This window comes from Falco punctatus, assembly GCF_963210335.1.
Source record: "Falco punctatus genome assembly, chromosome: 1".
NCBI lineage: Eukaryota > Metazoa > Chordata > Aves > Falconiformes > Falconidae > Falco > Falco punctatus.
The window spans coordinates 99,825,630-99,840,949 of NC_137580.1; the positions used below are offsets into that span (position 1 = coordinate 99,825,630).

The following is a 15,320-nucleotide window of genomic DNA, read 5'->3' on the forward strand; positions in this document are numbered from 1 at the left end:
GTATGCAGAAGCAGGAATCTGGAGCTAGCATCCAATCTTGCTTTCACTCCCATTTTTAGAAATGCATTTAAACTTGATTGGTGCTGTTTAAAAAAGACATTCAGGCTGATGCAAATCTGTTCTGCCTTCCCAGTGCCAGCCCAGGGACAGACAAGCACATCATTAAAGGGTGGCTGATGGCACCAAGCACTTCCAGGGTCAACATTCACTTCCCAGGGAGTGCTGCAAGCCCACCCAAAGACCTTCTGGACTCTATAGGGATGACAAGTGCCAGCCCGGAGCACTGGCAGGGACCCATGAGTGGCTCATCCTCCCACTCTCATCCTCCTTGATTTTTAATGAAAAACTTGTCAGGTTTCCTTAAACTCCTGTTACCCACTTACCTGCAATAAGAAAGGCACTGCAGCCTGTCATATCACCACCAGTTTAAAGGTCTAGACATAGATCCAGGAAACATGAGGCAAGCTAACAAGATCAAGTCCAAGGTCATTTTATGAGCTATTACAGAGAGCGCTCCCTCACCTTCTGCACACCCTGTCTGTGTTAGCAGAGGATTATATGCAGATACAAAAAATCACTACTGTGTCCTGGCTTGGGGCTGCCCTCGCACCAGGGCCCTCTGTCACCTCTCCATCAGCTGGACATTGGTGCAATTCACTCACTCCATGCAGCAGCCAAGGATCTGGCCCAGCTGTTCCTTAGAAATTGGCAACTTTTTTCTCCTCCTGCTCTGTTTCACCTTAACAGTCATCAGTTTAAGTTCACACTACCAGGGGAGTTATGGCAAGAGGAAGGATGGAGGTGACAGTATCCGTGGGCTGAAGAGCAGCAGGCAGCAGAGGCAAGGAGATGTTACTGCCTGGCTGCACACAGCATCTGCCCAGGGAGGGACAGGGTCAGGCAGCAAGGCCGTGTGCTGGCTGGACAGACGCAGCCAAGAGATGCAACTGGGGAAAGCAAAGACCACGATGCAGGTCAAAACAAGCATTGCAAAAGGGCAAGAAGGGAGAAGTGCAAAAAGGACACAAAGCAACAGCAAGGTCCTGGGGAGAGGAGGGACTCAACAAAAGCGAAGGAGAGCTCTGAAAGCTGGAAGCGATGTGAAAATACAAACCTCCAAAACACAGTTGTAATATCATCCCTCTGGCTGCTGAGATTCCTGTGCTGCGTGCCTCTCACCTGGCTGCCTCTGCCTCTGGGATCCCAGGACCCAGCCCTCAGTGATGCAGAGCAAAGCTGTTCTCTGCCTCCTGTGAAGGAACAGACTAGCTCTGGAATGGGACTGGGTGGACATGGAGCTGCCACAATGTCTGAGTTTGAGAAAGGGCAATCACAGGCGAGTTCCGGGTGGTGGGATGCAGACGGCTGCAGTTTCTCAGCACTGGGTTGTGTTTCCCCAGCCCGGCTGCAACCCCCAGCTCCCCCCAGCCAGCCATGCTGCCACTTGCTCCGTGCCCCAGGTCCCCAGCTGCAGAGCAGGGCTGGGCTGTGGCAGAGCATGCGCTGGCCCAGTGCAGACCTTTCCCAGCACTCCTCCAACCCCTCCGATTTATTAGCACAGCACTCCAACCTCCCCCTCCCCCAGGCCCAGCTCATTTCAGCTCCCCCATCCCACATGCTGTGATTCTCAGGGTCTTGGTGAATCTTGGCCTTGGCCCCAAACGAATCACTGGGCTAGCAAGCAAGTGGAGCTGACTGCAGCCCTGTGTGCTGGGACGGGCACGCAGATGACCGTGGTGCAGCTGGTCACGCGCCAGCACAACCAGGGGCCTGGAAACAGCCAGGAGCCTCTCACCATTCACCTGGGAATGAAGGAGCAGCAGCTCTGCCCTGCTCCATCTGCCCTGCTGGAGGCCAGCCTAACGGGATGCTGAGGAGCATCTTGCCTTGCTCACGTGTAGCTCCCAGCAGACTGCTGCACAGCCCGTCCAAGATGGCACTCTCCTTGGAGATATTTTGGGAAGGAAACGCTTGGCCAAGACACGCACGACCCCCAGCACCACGTGGAGCCTGGCATCACCCACACGGGCAGAGACCTGGAGCTCTGGCGAACAGCAGCAGGCAGCCAGGCTTCTCAGCACATCCCCAGAGCTGTTACCCATCCCACTCCCCACAGCCGCACTGGGACTCCCTGCACAAGTCAGCCTGCAGCCCAGGAGCCTTCTCACCCCTCCCCCGCCAGACTCTGGCGCTGAGGGACCTTTACCAAAATGCAGGCAGGTCTCCAGCCAAGCTGCCTGTGCCCCAGCTGCAGCTGCTGCCCGGGGAGCTGCCCAGCCACAGCTCCACAGCACCCTGGGGAACAAACCCAGCACACCTCCGCCTGCCCTGTGACAACCTCCTCCACGGCTGCTCGTTCCCAAGAGCCACCACTGGCTCCCAGTCCTTCCCCTCGCCGGTGCTGCAAGGAAACAAGAGAAGCTCCTACACAGCACAAACCAAACAATCGCAGTGCTGCACAGAGTGCTCTCTTAACTTTACAAAACTGCCTTCCCTGCTACAGAAATGCTGGAGGTGGGCGGAGGGCAAGCAAAAGATTCTGCCCTAGAAGATCTCAGGCCAACACTGATTCTTGCTTTGAAAAATTCCTTGTCAGCAGCTCAGAAAGCACAAAAATAGCTTGGTGCAGATTAACTTAATTGGAATTACTGTTTCATTAATGGCACCAATGAGCATTTACCAACGTGCATTCAGCAATGAGAGGAGCTTTACCCAGGCCAAAGTTATTACAGTTGTTGACCAGTTATTTTTCTGTGGGTTTGAATGCTCATTAAAAATTAGCAGCAGTTTTTCTAGCAACAAGGAGCAGGTATTCTGAGGAGGGAAGCAGAAGTCCTGCAAAGAGCACCCGGATTATATTGGTAGGAGAAACATTATCCTGGGACCCCAGGAGCCTCACCTCTGCAAGGCAGGGCAGACGCAGCCGGGCTCAGCAGCTCGCTGCAGACACACTGCGAGCCCACAGCTGAGCTGCAGCCGCAGCTGCGACCATGCGGCAAGGTGGAACTCGGACACAGGATCTACAGGACCACCGCAGCCTGTTTACAGTGCTCAAGATTGTGAAAGCAGCAGTGCCTGGAGCAGAACAGCTTGGATATGGTGACAAGGAGCCCGACAAAGCAGATGATACCAAGTTTTTCAAACTTTGTGCTTAACACTATTTTTTCCTGGAAGTGTTTTTCCAAGATGCATCCCCCCAAGGGCTGTGCTTCAGCCAGGTAAAATGGAAGAAAGCAGCATCACTGGGCAGCCTCACTGGGCACACTGGAAGATACAAAGCCTGGTACCACCTGTCCCACACATGCTGCACATATCTGGACCCATGGGACTCAACCCCGAGTCCACAAAGGAAGGTTTCCCTTTCCACTGCATGCCTTGATCAGACAGAAAGGAGCCGGGTTTCACCTACCAGCTCTGCCCCTGGTCTGCACAGGTTCTTCATGTCTGTCCTCAAAGCACGGATAGAAGCACCTGAGCATCCCACTGTTCCCCCAGAGATGAAAGTGTTTTTGGGTGCAGCACAGATAACCCCCAGTGCTCTCGGAAGCAGCATTTCTGAAGGTGTCAGCGCTGCCTTTTCAGGGTAGTCCACGTTTGCAGTCTTACCAGGGACTGGGCAACTGTAAAGAACAACCAGGATTTTATTGATTTGAAAATACATTAACCATAGAGAATAGAGCTTTAATTTTTCTTTCTGAACAACAATAAGGAACAGTTTACATAAAAACCAAAAGCATGGGTAAAATAATATAAAACAGATCTTATACCACAGTGTGGAATTCAAATAATCTAAGAACATTAGCAGCACTTCTACAAATATATTAAAAGCTATAGTGCTCATTAAGCTCAGATAGAGCAACTCCCAGAGACCAAAATGGCGTCCAACATATAAAAGCAGCAATTCAGTGTAGGGCAACAAAAAAGTCCAATGCCAGTACATCAGATACATTCATAACCCTGCTGTTGAGAGGTAATCCCGTGTCCCACAGAGCTTGGGATTGGAACCTGTCATCTCCACAGCGGCTGCAGCAGGGTGACAGCCCAGGGTCACGCATTCACCCTGCCAAGCTCTCCAGAAGACACCTTAGCACTAGGGAGGTGACAATCATGGGTCTAAGGTTACATCTGAGTCGGATTTGCAACAAAGGTATTCATTACAAAGGCCAGGCTGGATGGGGCTTGGAGCAACCTGGTCTAGTGGAAGGTGTCCCTGCACATCGCAGGGGGCTTGGAACTACACGACCTTTAAGGTCCCTTCCAACCCAAACCCATTATATGATTCCACAATTAATTCTGTTTGTAAAAAACAGCTTTCTCCTTCCCTGGCTCCTGGGAATTACTGTCCAAGAAGAGACTGAATTTCTGAGAATTTAAGGAGATCATAGTAAAAATTCATTTTCATGACTATGTATCTCAGTTTCCAGTATTAGGATTTTCAATTCTTTATCTTCCTTAGTAGTGAAGCCACACTGATTCTTAAAACTTCCATGTACTTTTTGAGATCCTGTGCATAGTTTAAATTTTAGCATTGATATGTTAAAAAAAAAAAAAAAAAAAAGACAAATGGTGCTTTTTACTCCTTACAAAAAAGTTGATGAGAAGTGGCCTTCCTCCAGTCATCTCCCACTTGAGCGGCACTTAATACCCATCCCTTGCCACATGCCAAGCTCCTCGGGGTTCTCAGCAGCTCTTGCCGGGCAGAGGAAAACAGGGGCTTTCTGCAAGAGACCCGAGAGCCTCCACTGAGGCCAGCAGCAGACCTGTCTGGTGGGACAGAGGCTGGGACACAACCTGCCTGCTCCAGACACTGCTGTGTGTGCCGGACTGGTCCCAGAGCCGATGGGGCCACAGACCCTTCGTGTGCCAGCAGCTCAGGAGCCATTGCACCCAGCCACGGACCAGAAGCTGTCACCTGCAGCTCCGTCTTTGGGCTCCCTGTTCAGTTTCCATTGTGCAAAATCAATTTTAAAAAGGAAGTTATTGAACAACTGAATGAGAAATTAAGGTTGAATATGCTTATCAGTAATCTAAAATTAGACATATATTAAAAGACTGCTATGACTATTCCAACAATGTACATTCTCCAGGAAATTCAGGATTCGGACAAAGTTTAGAAGAAAGGCAAACACTCTAGGCTGTAGAAATGCATGGCTACGGCACCAGAACAGCCTTAACTTTGGCCCACGCTGCCACCGTAAAACATAAATGTGGTGTCGCTGGGGACCACAAAGGCTTCAGGTGCCTTAATCAGCAGTATGTGTTCACCTCATGGCAGGCAACAACAATAATGACCTTGAGTGAAGATCACTGGAGTGCCTGAAATAGCTGGCAACAGTAAACGGCATTTTATCTACTTCAGGGTATCTGAAAAAGTTTTATAAGAATTTCTGAAAACTGGTTCTGGTGAGAGTTACAACCCTTCCCTATTGCTAGAAAATTGTCACTTCACCTCTAAGTTGTGCTCTTTCACTTTCAGTTTGCGCTCATGTGATAGTAAAATACTGAAAATGTGCCCAGAACTGCTCAGTACTCATGAAAATTCCCGAACAGTTATGATGAAATGACATTTATTTTGGTCCTATTGATAATGGGCTCAGAGGCTACCACTAGCTCAACAGCAGTGCCACAGTAGAGAGCAGCAATTTAAGATATTTTAAGAGATTTCTAAAAGCAAATTTACATGATGAGAATCCTGACACTGGTCCCACACTTGTTTTGAGGACTGTTTGCCACAGTGGCTCCCAGTGCAGAGGATTAGCCAGCTACTCAAAGTAAATGAGGAAAGAAAGCAAAACTAGCCAGCCAGATTAAAGTAAGTGAATGAATAAATAAAGAACAAATAAGAATCTCATCCCATAAACTGCTCTTGGCCACAAGGCTTGTGTCTCCAAGGTGAGATTCTGGGATGGGCTCAGCTTGCCCATGGGTGGGTCCCCAGCAGAACTGCGATTCCAAGGACCACATCAAGCATAGTCACTTCTCTTGATCTGTTTTTCACTAAGCAGGGACGATGGTCGATACCTGCGTTTCTGCTGCTGGCCCTTGTTACAATAAAAGGTAGATGTGGGTATGTCAAGCGATTTCAAAACTTAAGAGGCTGGATGAGAGCAGCAAGTTCCCATGCAAAACAACCACCTCTCAGTCTTCATGAAGAGTGTTAATAGCAAAGCAATTCAGAGACTCAACACAGTAAAACTCCTATAAAACACACACATTTAGGAACAAAGACAACTTCTAAAGTGTTTATATGGGTGACACTAAAAGAGATGGGTACCAAGAGTTATTTGGTAGGTTGCGTTAGCAGAAAGCTCAAATACAGAAAGAGAATCCATTAGTAATTCCCTGGAGGGAACATGGGGCCGAGACACAAACATTAACTGTATTTATGCATACCCAGATTATCTGCTAGCTGAGCAGCCCTAACAAAAGCTAAAGCGAAAGCCCCACACCTCCGCGGATGCTCAGCCCGGGGAGTCAGTCCTTTGCTCAGGCTCAGCTCCAAGTGACCCAGAGCAGACAGCGTGGGCTGGGGGCAAGCGGGATGCAAACCTTGCTGCAGCCAGGGGAGGGATGCAGCAGTCTCAAGCCAGAAGGCAGAGCAACTTGAGTCCCTGCTCCTACAGAGCGAACAACAGCAGGCTAAAGACAGTCATGGGGTGGATTTCAGCTGCACGGAGCTGCTGGGATGAGACATTCCTCTCCTCCAGGGAGCCAGACGAGATTACTGTATATGGGCAAGCATTCCCCTGCAACAAGCCTCTCCCTTTGCGGCAAACAGGCGATCCTCTGGCTGCACAGATGGGAGATCTCTGATGTCTCGACACCCCGAATAATGCTTTTCTCTCAGGGCAATCTAGCCGAGGGGTAGAGCCGGGCAGTGCCAGGCAGGAGAGGCTGAGGCCAAAGGCGGCCTACAAACAACTGCGTAACAGAAACCTTTGCTTACATTTTAGTAGCTTTTAACCATCGAATAGATCTTGAGCCCCAGACTCCTGGTGGTGCTTCACTGTGGGTCCCCACAAGCACATAAACCTGTGGGTCAGACAACAGCTGCCCCAGAGGGCTCCGCAAGGAGCACAGCTGCTACCCACTGCGAGTGCTGGGAAGATGCTCAAAACTGAGCTGGGACCCCGAGTGGACAGGGGCTGCGGAAGGGCAGAGCACAGGGGCTATCGCAGCCTGTTTCTGACCTCCAGCAGCTGCTGCCCTGCGCGCTCCCCTGCCAGCAGCACGGCAAGGGTCTGGCAGGGCGGGCAGCCAGCGAACAGCACCATCCACCAGTGCAGGGGCTGCACACCATTCGCGCCTTCTGTCTCAGATCTGCATGGGAACACAAAGCTAGACCTCCAAGTTCAGACTTGAGTTCTCCCAGGAGTATTTGGGGGCAGATGGTTTTTGCTGACTTTTGTACGAATCGGGGTAGAGCAGCGCGTGGGGAGCACTGCCTGCCACAGAGCTAGTCTGGACAGGTGCTAGTTCGGAGAGTGGATCAGCTCCACAAATACTCTCTGTACAGGTCATGTAACACTCCCTTCCTAACCAAACAGCATGATCAGCTGCAAAGGTGAATGACTTTAGTTCCAATTTAAATGGCATAACATACCTTTCAACTATCCAATTTCTTTGCAACCCACACCAAGCCTCAGCTCTGCAACTCTTCTTACCCACGCTGATCCCAAGGCAGGGACAAAACCCTGGCAGAGGTCCGCTCCTGCTGGCTCTAATCAGCACCATAGCCAGAACAAAGCTTTTTATAAAATATCTTCCTCCTTTTTTTGTTCTTTTCCAGTTTTAAATTCAGAACTAAAATGAAGCCAAGCTGAGGTCATGATGGTGGTTCTGCTCTGAGCTTCCTGTCAGCCGTACCAGAACGATTCTCACAGCACAGGGACAGTGACAGATTGGCACATCATGGAATAGGTGCTATAGAAACCACACAGTTCTTAGAAGCAAAAGATTTCTTCTCCCCCCTTCTCAAAAAATAACCCGCTTAATTCACATTTTCTGTCTATACTGTATATATATATATATATGTTATATATATAGACACAATTTTCTGGTAAACATTTACAAGATATCGTAAAGAACATTGAAAAGATATATCTCCATCTGCATAACAACACACGCTCACATACTTCAGTATACAAGGACACACAGGAATGTACAATCAATAAATAAATACTTCTTTTCCCCCAGAAGTTATTCAAAATACACTGCTATTGAGCGGCCCAAAGACACTCTCAATTAACACAGACAGCAAATATTGTGCAGAATTTCTTGGCTGTTTTTGTTTAAAAACCAAGGAAAGAAAAACAGAAGCTTGAAAGATAAAGTGTCAGTGACGTTGCTTGATAAGACTGTATTTCAGTTGACCTGTTGGTTCTTGTCCCTCAGAAAGGGAAGGACAGAGTGCTTCCCTCCCCCTTTGTAGAAGGTGATAGAGGCAGACTATGGCCTGTCCTAGAGAGGGAACAGGAACAACCTGGTAAGGAGGGCACAAGGTTTTCACTCTGCTTTGTGGAAAGATAAAAGATTCACATGTAAACTGGCAGATTTGAAGCTCAAATGCTGTTGTTTCCTGTGCTACTACAGACCAAGCACTCTTTAGAGATTTCATGCAGAAAATTGCTTCAAATAATTTCCTAGATTGTTGGTACACATTTGCTTGTTGGGTTTCTGAGACATGAAAGGCGCCCCATTGCTCTCGCCCCCTGCTGCAGTCCTCTTCCCTAAAGGGTTCTGGATGCACTACTGCTCCCTGGTTTTTCTAGCTGCAGCCTCCACATCCCTGTACTGCAGAAAGACTAGCCGATTTGCTCAGAAACTGCACATTGCTCCACCACGCTCTGCAGAACTTCTCTGAAACAGCAGTTTTCTCTTCTGCAGATTTGCGTCTTTTTTCTGCAAGCAACACCTGACACACGCCACAAGTAAATACAAAACACAGTCAGCACGGACAGATGTTCCACAGAAGGGAAGGGCCCCTTTTCCCTTCTGGTGAGCAGCGCTCCAACAGCAAGAGAAGAGCAGTGCCTTATCTTGCAGAGGGGAGGAGGAGAGCGCGCACACACATCACACATTGCATGGAGGGGGAACACAAATTTTTGCAGCAAAACTTGAGAGAAAGTACCCTTATAGAAAGCTACAACCCAGTGTCTTCCCTGCTGATGGAAGCACACCTTCATGGCAGCTTTCTGTGGCCAGGACAAAGCCCTCCCTGGCTGAACTAAACCAAAAACCTACACCTCTCCTTTTCCTTTATTGTTTTTACCTGAGTTGAAAAATGAATCCAAACCCTCCATAGCGCAGCCTTAGCATGACACAGCAGCTCAGCTCTGACGCTGGTAGTGCTGGAGAGGCACTTCATGCAGTGTGCTCCAGGAGCTGCAACGCTGGAGAACCACTACAGGAAAAGTGGCCACAGAAGTGCATCTTCCAAAAGCAAAGACCACTCAGGGACCTTGGGCTATTTTCCTCTTCACAGGCCTGGGAAAGAAGCCCACCAAGACCTAACTGGAGACTTTCAGTGGACTTAGGGGACTTTGCAGCCAGCCCCAGAAGCACACAGAAAACCTGCAGGCACCACGGGGACTGTTTGCACTGTCTAGCTTTGAGGAGCTGGTCTTTAAATTAACAGAGGAAGAGAGAGGCACCTTCAGAGGGAAAGTCAGGACAGCCACCAAAGCTGGGAGCTCTGACTTGCCTTCCAAGGAGCTCCTCCTAACAGGGGTTGCAGAGAATGACAGGGAGACCAGACTCCTAACAGAAGCAACTAGAGTAAGGCAGGTAAGAAAACCTCAAGTCTAGAGTTCCCAGAGGAGGTTAGGACCAGATTTTCCAGTGTTCAGAGCGCACTACAGAGGCCGGAATTTGAAAGAAAAACCCCATGTTGAATTTGGAGCTTTTCTGAAAACCCATCCAGATATGAAACTCTTGTGTGCTCAGATGCTGTAGTATCAAACAATGTAAAAATCCCAGGGAGAGAACAGAGCCCTAAAAAAATACTAAAGGGGATGCTATGCATCAAGGGACAAGATCAAAAGAAAAATTTCTGTGATCAAAGTCTCTCTCTGTTACTGGCAGAACCTCATAATGACAGTAAGAAACCGAGTACTGGCAGCATCCCTGTATTGCTCAGGCTGGCTGGGCTGGCTGGCTTCCCCATGCCACAGGGTAATGGCTGTCCAAGCAAGCAGCTTTGTTCCCTTCCAACAAAGGCTGTCGAGCCCGAGTCAGCCCCGAGGAGGGCTGGCAGCTCTGCTCTCCCAAACCCCGAGCTCCGACCTGGGATGCTGGCAACTGCCTCAGCAGTCGTGGTAGTAACAACACTTGCTGCCCTTCTCCTGCAGCAAGGCAAGGAAGCGACTGCCTGGGTCCTGCTTCCAAAGCAAGTCCGTAGCAGTGAAATGCAATTGTACGGATCTTTGGTTAAGTCACTGAAGAAGGCTGCAAAGATCTGAGCCGGGGCCCTTGGGCCTAACACTGAACACAGCACTCGGAGAGCTAAGGGTACTTCCAGTTTAGACAGCAGCATGTGTCCAACTACCTTATTTCCACAGGTGTGGCACTTCAAGATAAAGGAGAAGGGGAGGAAGCATTGAAGGGGAGTTCTGGCTCTTTGTCTGGATGCCTCATCTTCCTCCCCACATCCTTCATTTGTTCTCGATCAGAGTCTGGACTTTATAGACAAGGTCCCGAGCCAGCTTCAGGATCTGCTTGGTGTTGTGCCGCTCAGCCATTTCTGGAACAGACAGAAGGAACCCACAAAGGGGCTAGACCTGAGCAGTCCCACATCTTGAGGAGTGCCCCCCGCCTCACAGCTCCCTGCTGCTCAGCCAAGCTCTGTGCGGGAGACAAAGCTGTGAACTCCTGCCCAAGTTCCCAAGCACCATCCCTCGCAGAGACATCTGACTCTGAAGAGCCATTGTTATCCAGCTCCTCTCAGCATGATTACAGCCAGCAGGAAGCACAACCTACACTCACAGCTCCCTTCAAGCACAGCAAGGTGGGCTGTTGCCAAGGCTGGCAGGCTGGCTTCCCCCAGGCATCACCAGTCCCCCCCAGAGCCTAGTCCGGGGCAAGGGGGCTCTTTACCATCGTGTTCCAAGTATCAGCATCACACAACCACATACTGCTCTACTTGTTTTAAAGATTTACCAGTATAGCCCAGATATGGCTGTCTGTAGTCAGACAGACATGTGCCGCCTATGTCTGCACCTGCCACAAATTCAGCCCAAGAACACAAGCTTTACCGTTGAAAAACTTGATGATGTCCGTAAAATCCATGTTGTTCTCCAAGATTATGTCCCGGTACATTTCCACCAAAGCCAGGGCGATGAAGAGCACATAGTGTGCAGAGGAAACATGTGCAGCTGCCCAGATGGTTTCCCAGACGGCGAACACGTCATCATACACCAGCTCTGTTAACAGAGGAAAAAGCCCAGCAGTCACTACACCAGCCATGGGTTTACAACCATCCTGACTCAGACTTCACAGCAGCAGGGGGAAGACACACTGGGTGGTTTCTTCCCACAAGAACTTGTTCCACTTGGAAGCAGTAAGTCAGTCATCTGCAGAGATAAATATTCTGGCCTGCAGCAGGTGGCACAGGTTTCAGGATGCAAACCTGGCAAAGGCTCACCAGCAGCTCTGGAACAACAGGTCCTGTATCTAGACAAAAAGAGTCAGCCACAAATCTACCAGGGAAAAGCAAAACAGGGACACATGGTAAAAAGTTAACTTCAAACAGCTGAAGTTGCAGAGTGTATTGAGAAGCATGGCAGACCTTGCCTTCCCTCCCCATTTGCTGGTCTCAGCACACACCTCTCTTGAAGTCCAGGAGAAACCATCGGTAGCAGAAGTAGAAATGAGTGTAATCACCATTCTGGTGCATCAGCTCAAAGAGCTCAGAGTCCAGAATCTGTCAAGAAAAGCAAAAGGAAACTCAGAAGTACACACCAGAGGCACCAGACTTCCCTTTGCCTGCTTTCCTCCATTCCCACCGTTCTCCTTCCACATACCACACCACCTTCCACTCAGCTTCTCCCTCCTTTGCAATTCTAGCACACATTACTCCAGGCTGTCTTTACAGTCCCCTGCTCTCCCTCCTGCTTCCCACCACTGAAAGCTCCTCTCAGCCCCTCTGAGACCCCACCCCTAGAACAGCTTTCCCCCTCTGGTTTGAGAGGCTGCCATCACTGTGCCAGGACCCCCGTACCTGGATCAGAGATCTCATGTTGGCAAAGTGGGTGTCCATGGCTCCTCCGTGGGGGAAGTTCTGATTCATCCTCTTCATAAGCTCAGTGAAACAGCTGAAAGCCAGAGCCTCTGCACAGAAAGGAGAGACGGTCATTGCTCGGCTGTACAGACACTGCTGCATCTGCACCTGTATCTCCATACCCTGCCACCCCCCCGCAGCAGGAATATTCCACCCCACTCCACACACGGTCAGGGGCATACGGTAGGGACCAGCCTTGGAAAGACAGCTCACACTGCAAAAAATACCCATTGTCCCCAGGCTGGGCTCCTGGGAGTCAGACAGCATCAAGGCCCAATGGGACCCTTCCAGCAGCTGCTCCACACCTCTGAGCATGGGACCCTCCCACTACAAAGGGCCACCAGCATCCCAGCAGATCCCCCCACATGCTCCCACAAAGGCATGGGGAAAGCGGAGCAGAGCCACCCACTCACCATCATCCAGGATGACCAGGAGAGGGGCTAGCAGGTCACACATCCCCTGCACATAGCCAATCTCAATGTGCTGCCAGATGTAGCTGTGTGAGAGAGCGGGAAAGGTGGCCCGTGAGCCCTCCCTGTGCCAGGCATGAGTGCCACAGCCTTGCTTGTCCATGCCCTGCCTCTGTTCCAGGGATGCTGGCACTTCCTACATGCTGCCACCAGTGCATGGCAGCAAGCAGGGAAAATCAGATTTCTTTACTCTGTTATACCTGTGCTCCATTCCTCTATAGCTGGCCTGTAAATGCTTAGGCTCCTGTGGTGGCTTTTAGGTAAGCCACGCATAGCACAGTCTTGGATGGCCATGGCAGGGTGTTGATCCAGGGCTGTGCCATGGCCATTGCACGGAAATCAGTGCAGGGTGGAAAGCACAGCAAGGCAGGGTAGTTGGTCAAAGGGCAGAGACTGAAAAGAGTTTGTTAATTCGTCTCTCATTTTCACCCTTCCCCCTCAATTCATCCTCTTGGTGCACTTTGCACGGTATCGCCTGCTTTGCCTCCCTGGACCCAGCGTCCCAGGAAGCAGGCAGCCCTGCAGAGATATCTTCCCATATTTGGTAGCAAGTCAAAACGTGTTCAGAAAGGACTCAGATCCACTGCTGGCACAAGGGAACAATCTTTTCCATCCTGCCCACTAGTTTTCCAAAATCTGCTGTGTTGTAGGTCTTATCTCAGCAGAGATCTCCAATGCTGGCTGTCAGATAAAGTGACAGCTCTAATGAAATAGCAGCTTCTCCTCGTATCTGCAATATGGGCAGTATTATTTTAGCTTTCGCTGCCCCTGAAACAGCCACAGCTGCTGAGCTGGGGCTGATTTGAGTCAGTGAATGTCACACAGCAACCTCTTAGTACAGGGACTAAGCAAAGAGAATGAGAAATGCACCCAGGTATTGCCGTCTCCTGGGTTCGTGGGGAGGCACTAACCACTTGGTTGCTTCAGGCACTTCCTCATTAGCACTACAGCTCTGCGGGCTGATCCTCATTAAAGCATTTTCCAGACATATTCCAGAGAGCAGGTGGGCTGCACTGGGTTCAGAGCACAAGGCAGTGTGCCTGGGCAGCCCCAGGGAGCCCTCTGCTTTGTCCAACAACCCAGACAGACAGCAGTCACGGGGCAGAGCAGCACAAGGCAGGATGGCCAGACTCCTCAGACTGCCAAGTGTGAGGCCCTCGGAGCTGTGGCCCCAGTTCGGGGATGACGAGAGGATTTGGGGGAGGAAGGCAAGGAGGCAAAACTCAGTAACCACAACAAAGTTTGAGGCTCCAGCCTCAAGGCGAATTCAGGGAAACCACCCAGCAGCATCGGGAGCCTGCTCCCATCGCAGGGAGGGTCGGAAGGCCCCCACCCTCACCCCCACAGCTCCTACCTGCACATGATGTTGCGGAGTTTCTCCAGGTTGGCAGGGGTGAAGTACCAGTAGTTGCGGTCACACCGCTGCACATCCTTCTCAATGCGGTGCAGATTCACCGTGTACATGTCCAGCAGCTCTGGCTGCCCAAAACAAAAGCAAAGCCGATTTGTTTTCAAATAAAAAACAAAAGGAAAGTTGCAAGGGCAACAGAGCGACAGGGCAGTTTGGGTGGAAGGGAGTAGTACATTCAACTTCAGGATTGGCACAGGGCAAATGCAGGTAAATAGTGAGGCACTTGGGAAGAAACCCACCCAGTGAACAAGTCTGCACTTACAGAGTAGGTGACGCCCATGGAGGAGACAGCAGATGTTTCACTGTTGGCCAGATCAGCTACAGTCAGAGAATCCAGCTGTGGGTACAAACTCTCCATCTCTGGCTCCTCAGAGAGGTTATCTTCACTCTCCACCAAGCTCTGCTTTTCAGCTTCACTGTCTGCCCAGCTCTCTACCACAGTCAGGGCCACAGCATCACGATCATGCAGGACCCTGGCTGCGCTCTCAACCACAGGAACAAAGTCCATGCTTCCACCGGTGGAAAATTCACCCTCCAGGCTGCCTTGCCCCTGCAGCTTCTCCTCCTGTTGGGCACCCTCCAGGTCCTGTGGGGCTGGCACGTCAGACCCACCAGCCTTTCCCTGAGAGGTGGCCAAGGATTTGTTGGTTTCCAGGGCACTGTCCTCATTGCTGAAGCTGCGCTCTGAGAACCCCGATGTGATGGAGAAGTTTTGGGAAGAGGGGTGGCCAGAATCAGGGGAACACGTGCCATTGGGAACCGTCCCATTGGGGATCTTGCTTTGTTTGCCATCTTCCAGCTGAGCATCCGCTTCAGTCTGTTCCACTTCATCAACAGATTCAAACACCTGCAAAGCAAAGAGTTGTGTGACAGTGAGCAAATGCCCTGCATTCAGCAAAGTTAACAGCTGAACGCAGCTCTTGGGGCAAGAATGTCCGTGTTCCCCCATGGTGGGGAGGGAGAAAGATCTGTTCTACATGTGCAGGGCTCAAACAAGCTCAAACCAGTGGAAGAAAGCTCAGAGGACTTGAGGGCATTTTAACTTACTAGTGCTATGTCTGGCTGTGGCTCCACTTGTTTACTATAGTGAGAGACAGCTTCAGCTGAGCATCTAGCTCTCTGCCTCATTTTGACCAGACTCTTGGAGGAATTTCTGGGCACA

At 50.4% G+C, this 15,320-nt stretch overlaps 1 protein-coding gene across 2 annotated transcripts in view; it reads right to left on the reverse strand.

The window, feature by feature from the left end:
• Positions 1 to 3,674: 3,674 nt before the first annotated feature.
• Positions 3,675 to 15,320, reverse strand: part of SGSM1 (small G protein signaling modulator 1) — a 49,690-nt gene continuing 38,044 nt past the window's right edge. For both annotated transcript variants that reach the window (XM_080403774.1, XM_080403773.1), the window contains exons 19-25: positions 14,421 to 15,005; positions 14,102 to 14,226; positions 12,691 to 12,773; positions 12,218 to 12,327; positions 11,824 to 11,920; positions 11,253 to 11,420; positions 3,675 to 10,741 (exon numbers count right to left, since the gene is read on the reverse strand). In XM_080403774.1, the coding sequence (XP_080259900.1) occupies positions 10,653 to 10,741; positions 11,253 to 11,420; positions 11,824 to 11,920; positions 12,218 to 12,327; positions 12,691 to 12,773; positions 14,102 to 14,226; positions 14,421 to 15,005 (1,257 nt within the window). In that variant the 3' untranslated portion in view covers positions 3,675 to 10,652. The remainder of the gene's footprint in view (positions 10,742 to 11,252; positions 11,421 to 11,823; positions 11,921 to 12,217; positions 12,328 to 12,690; positions 12,774 to 14,101; positions 14,227 to 14,420; positions 15,006 to 15,320) is intronic.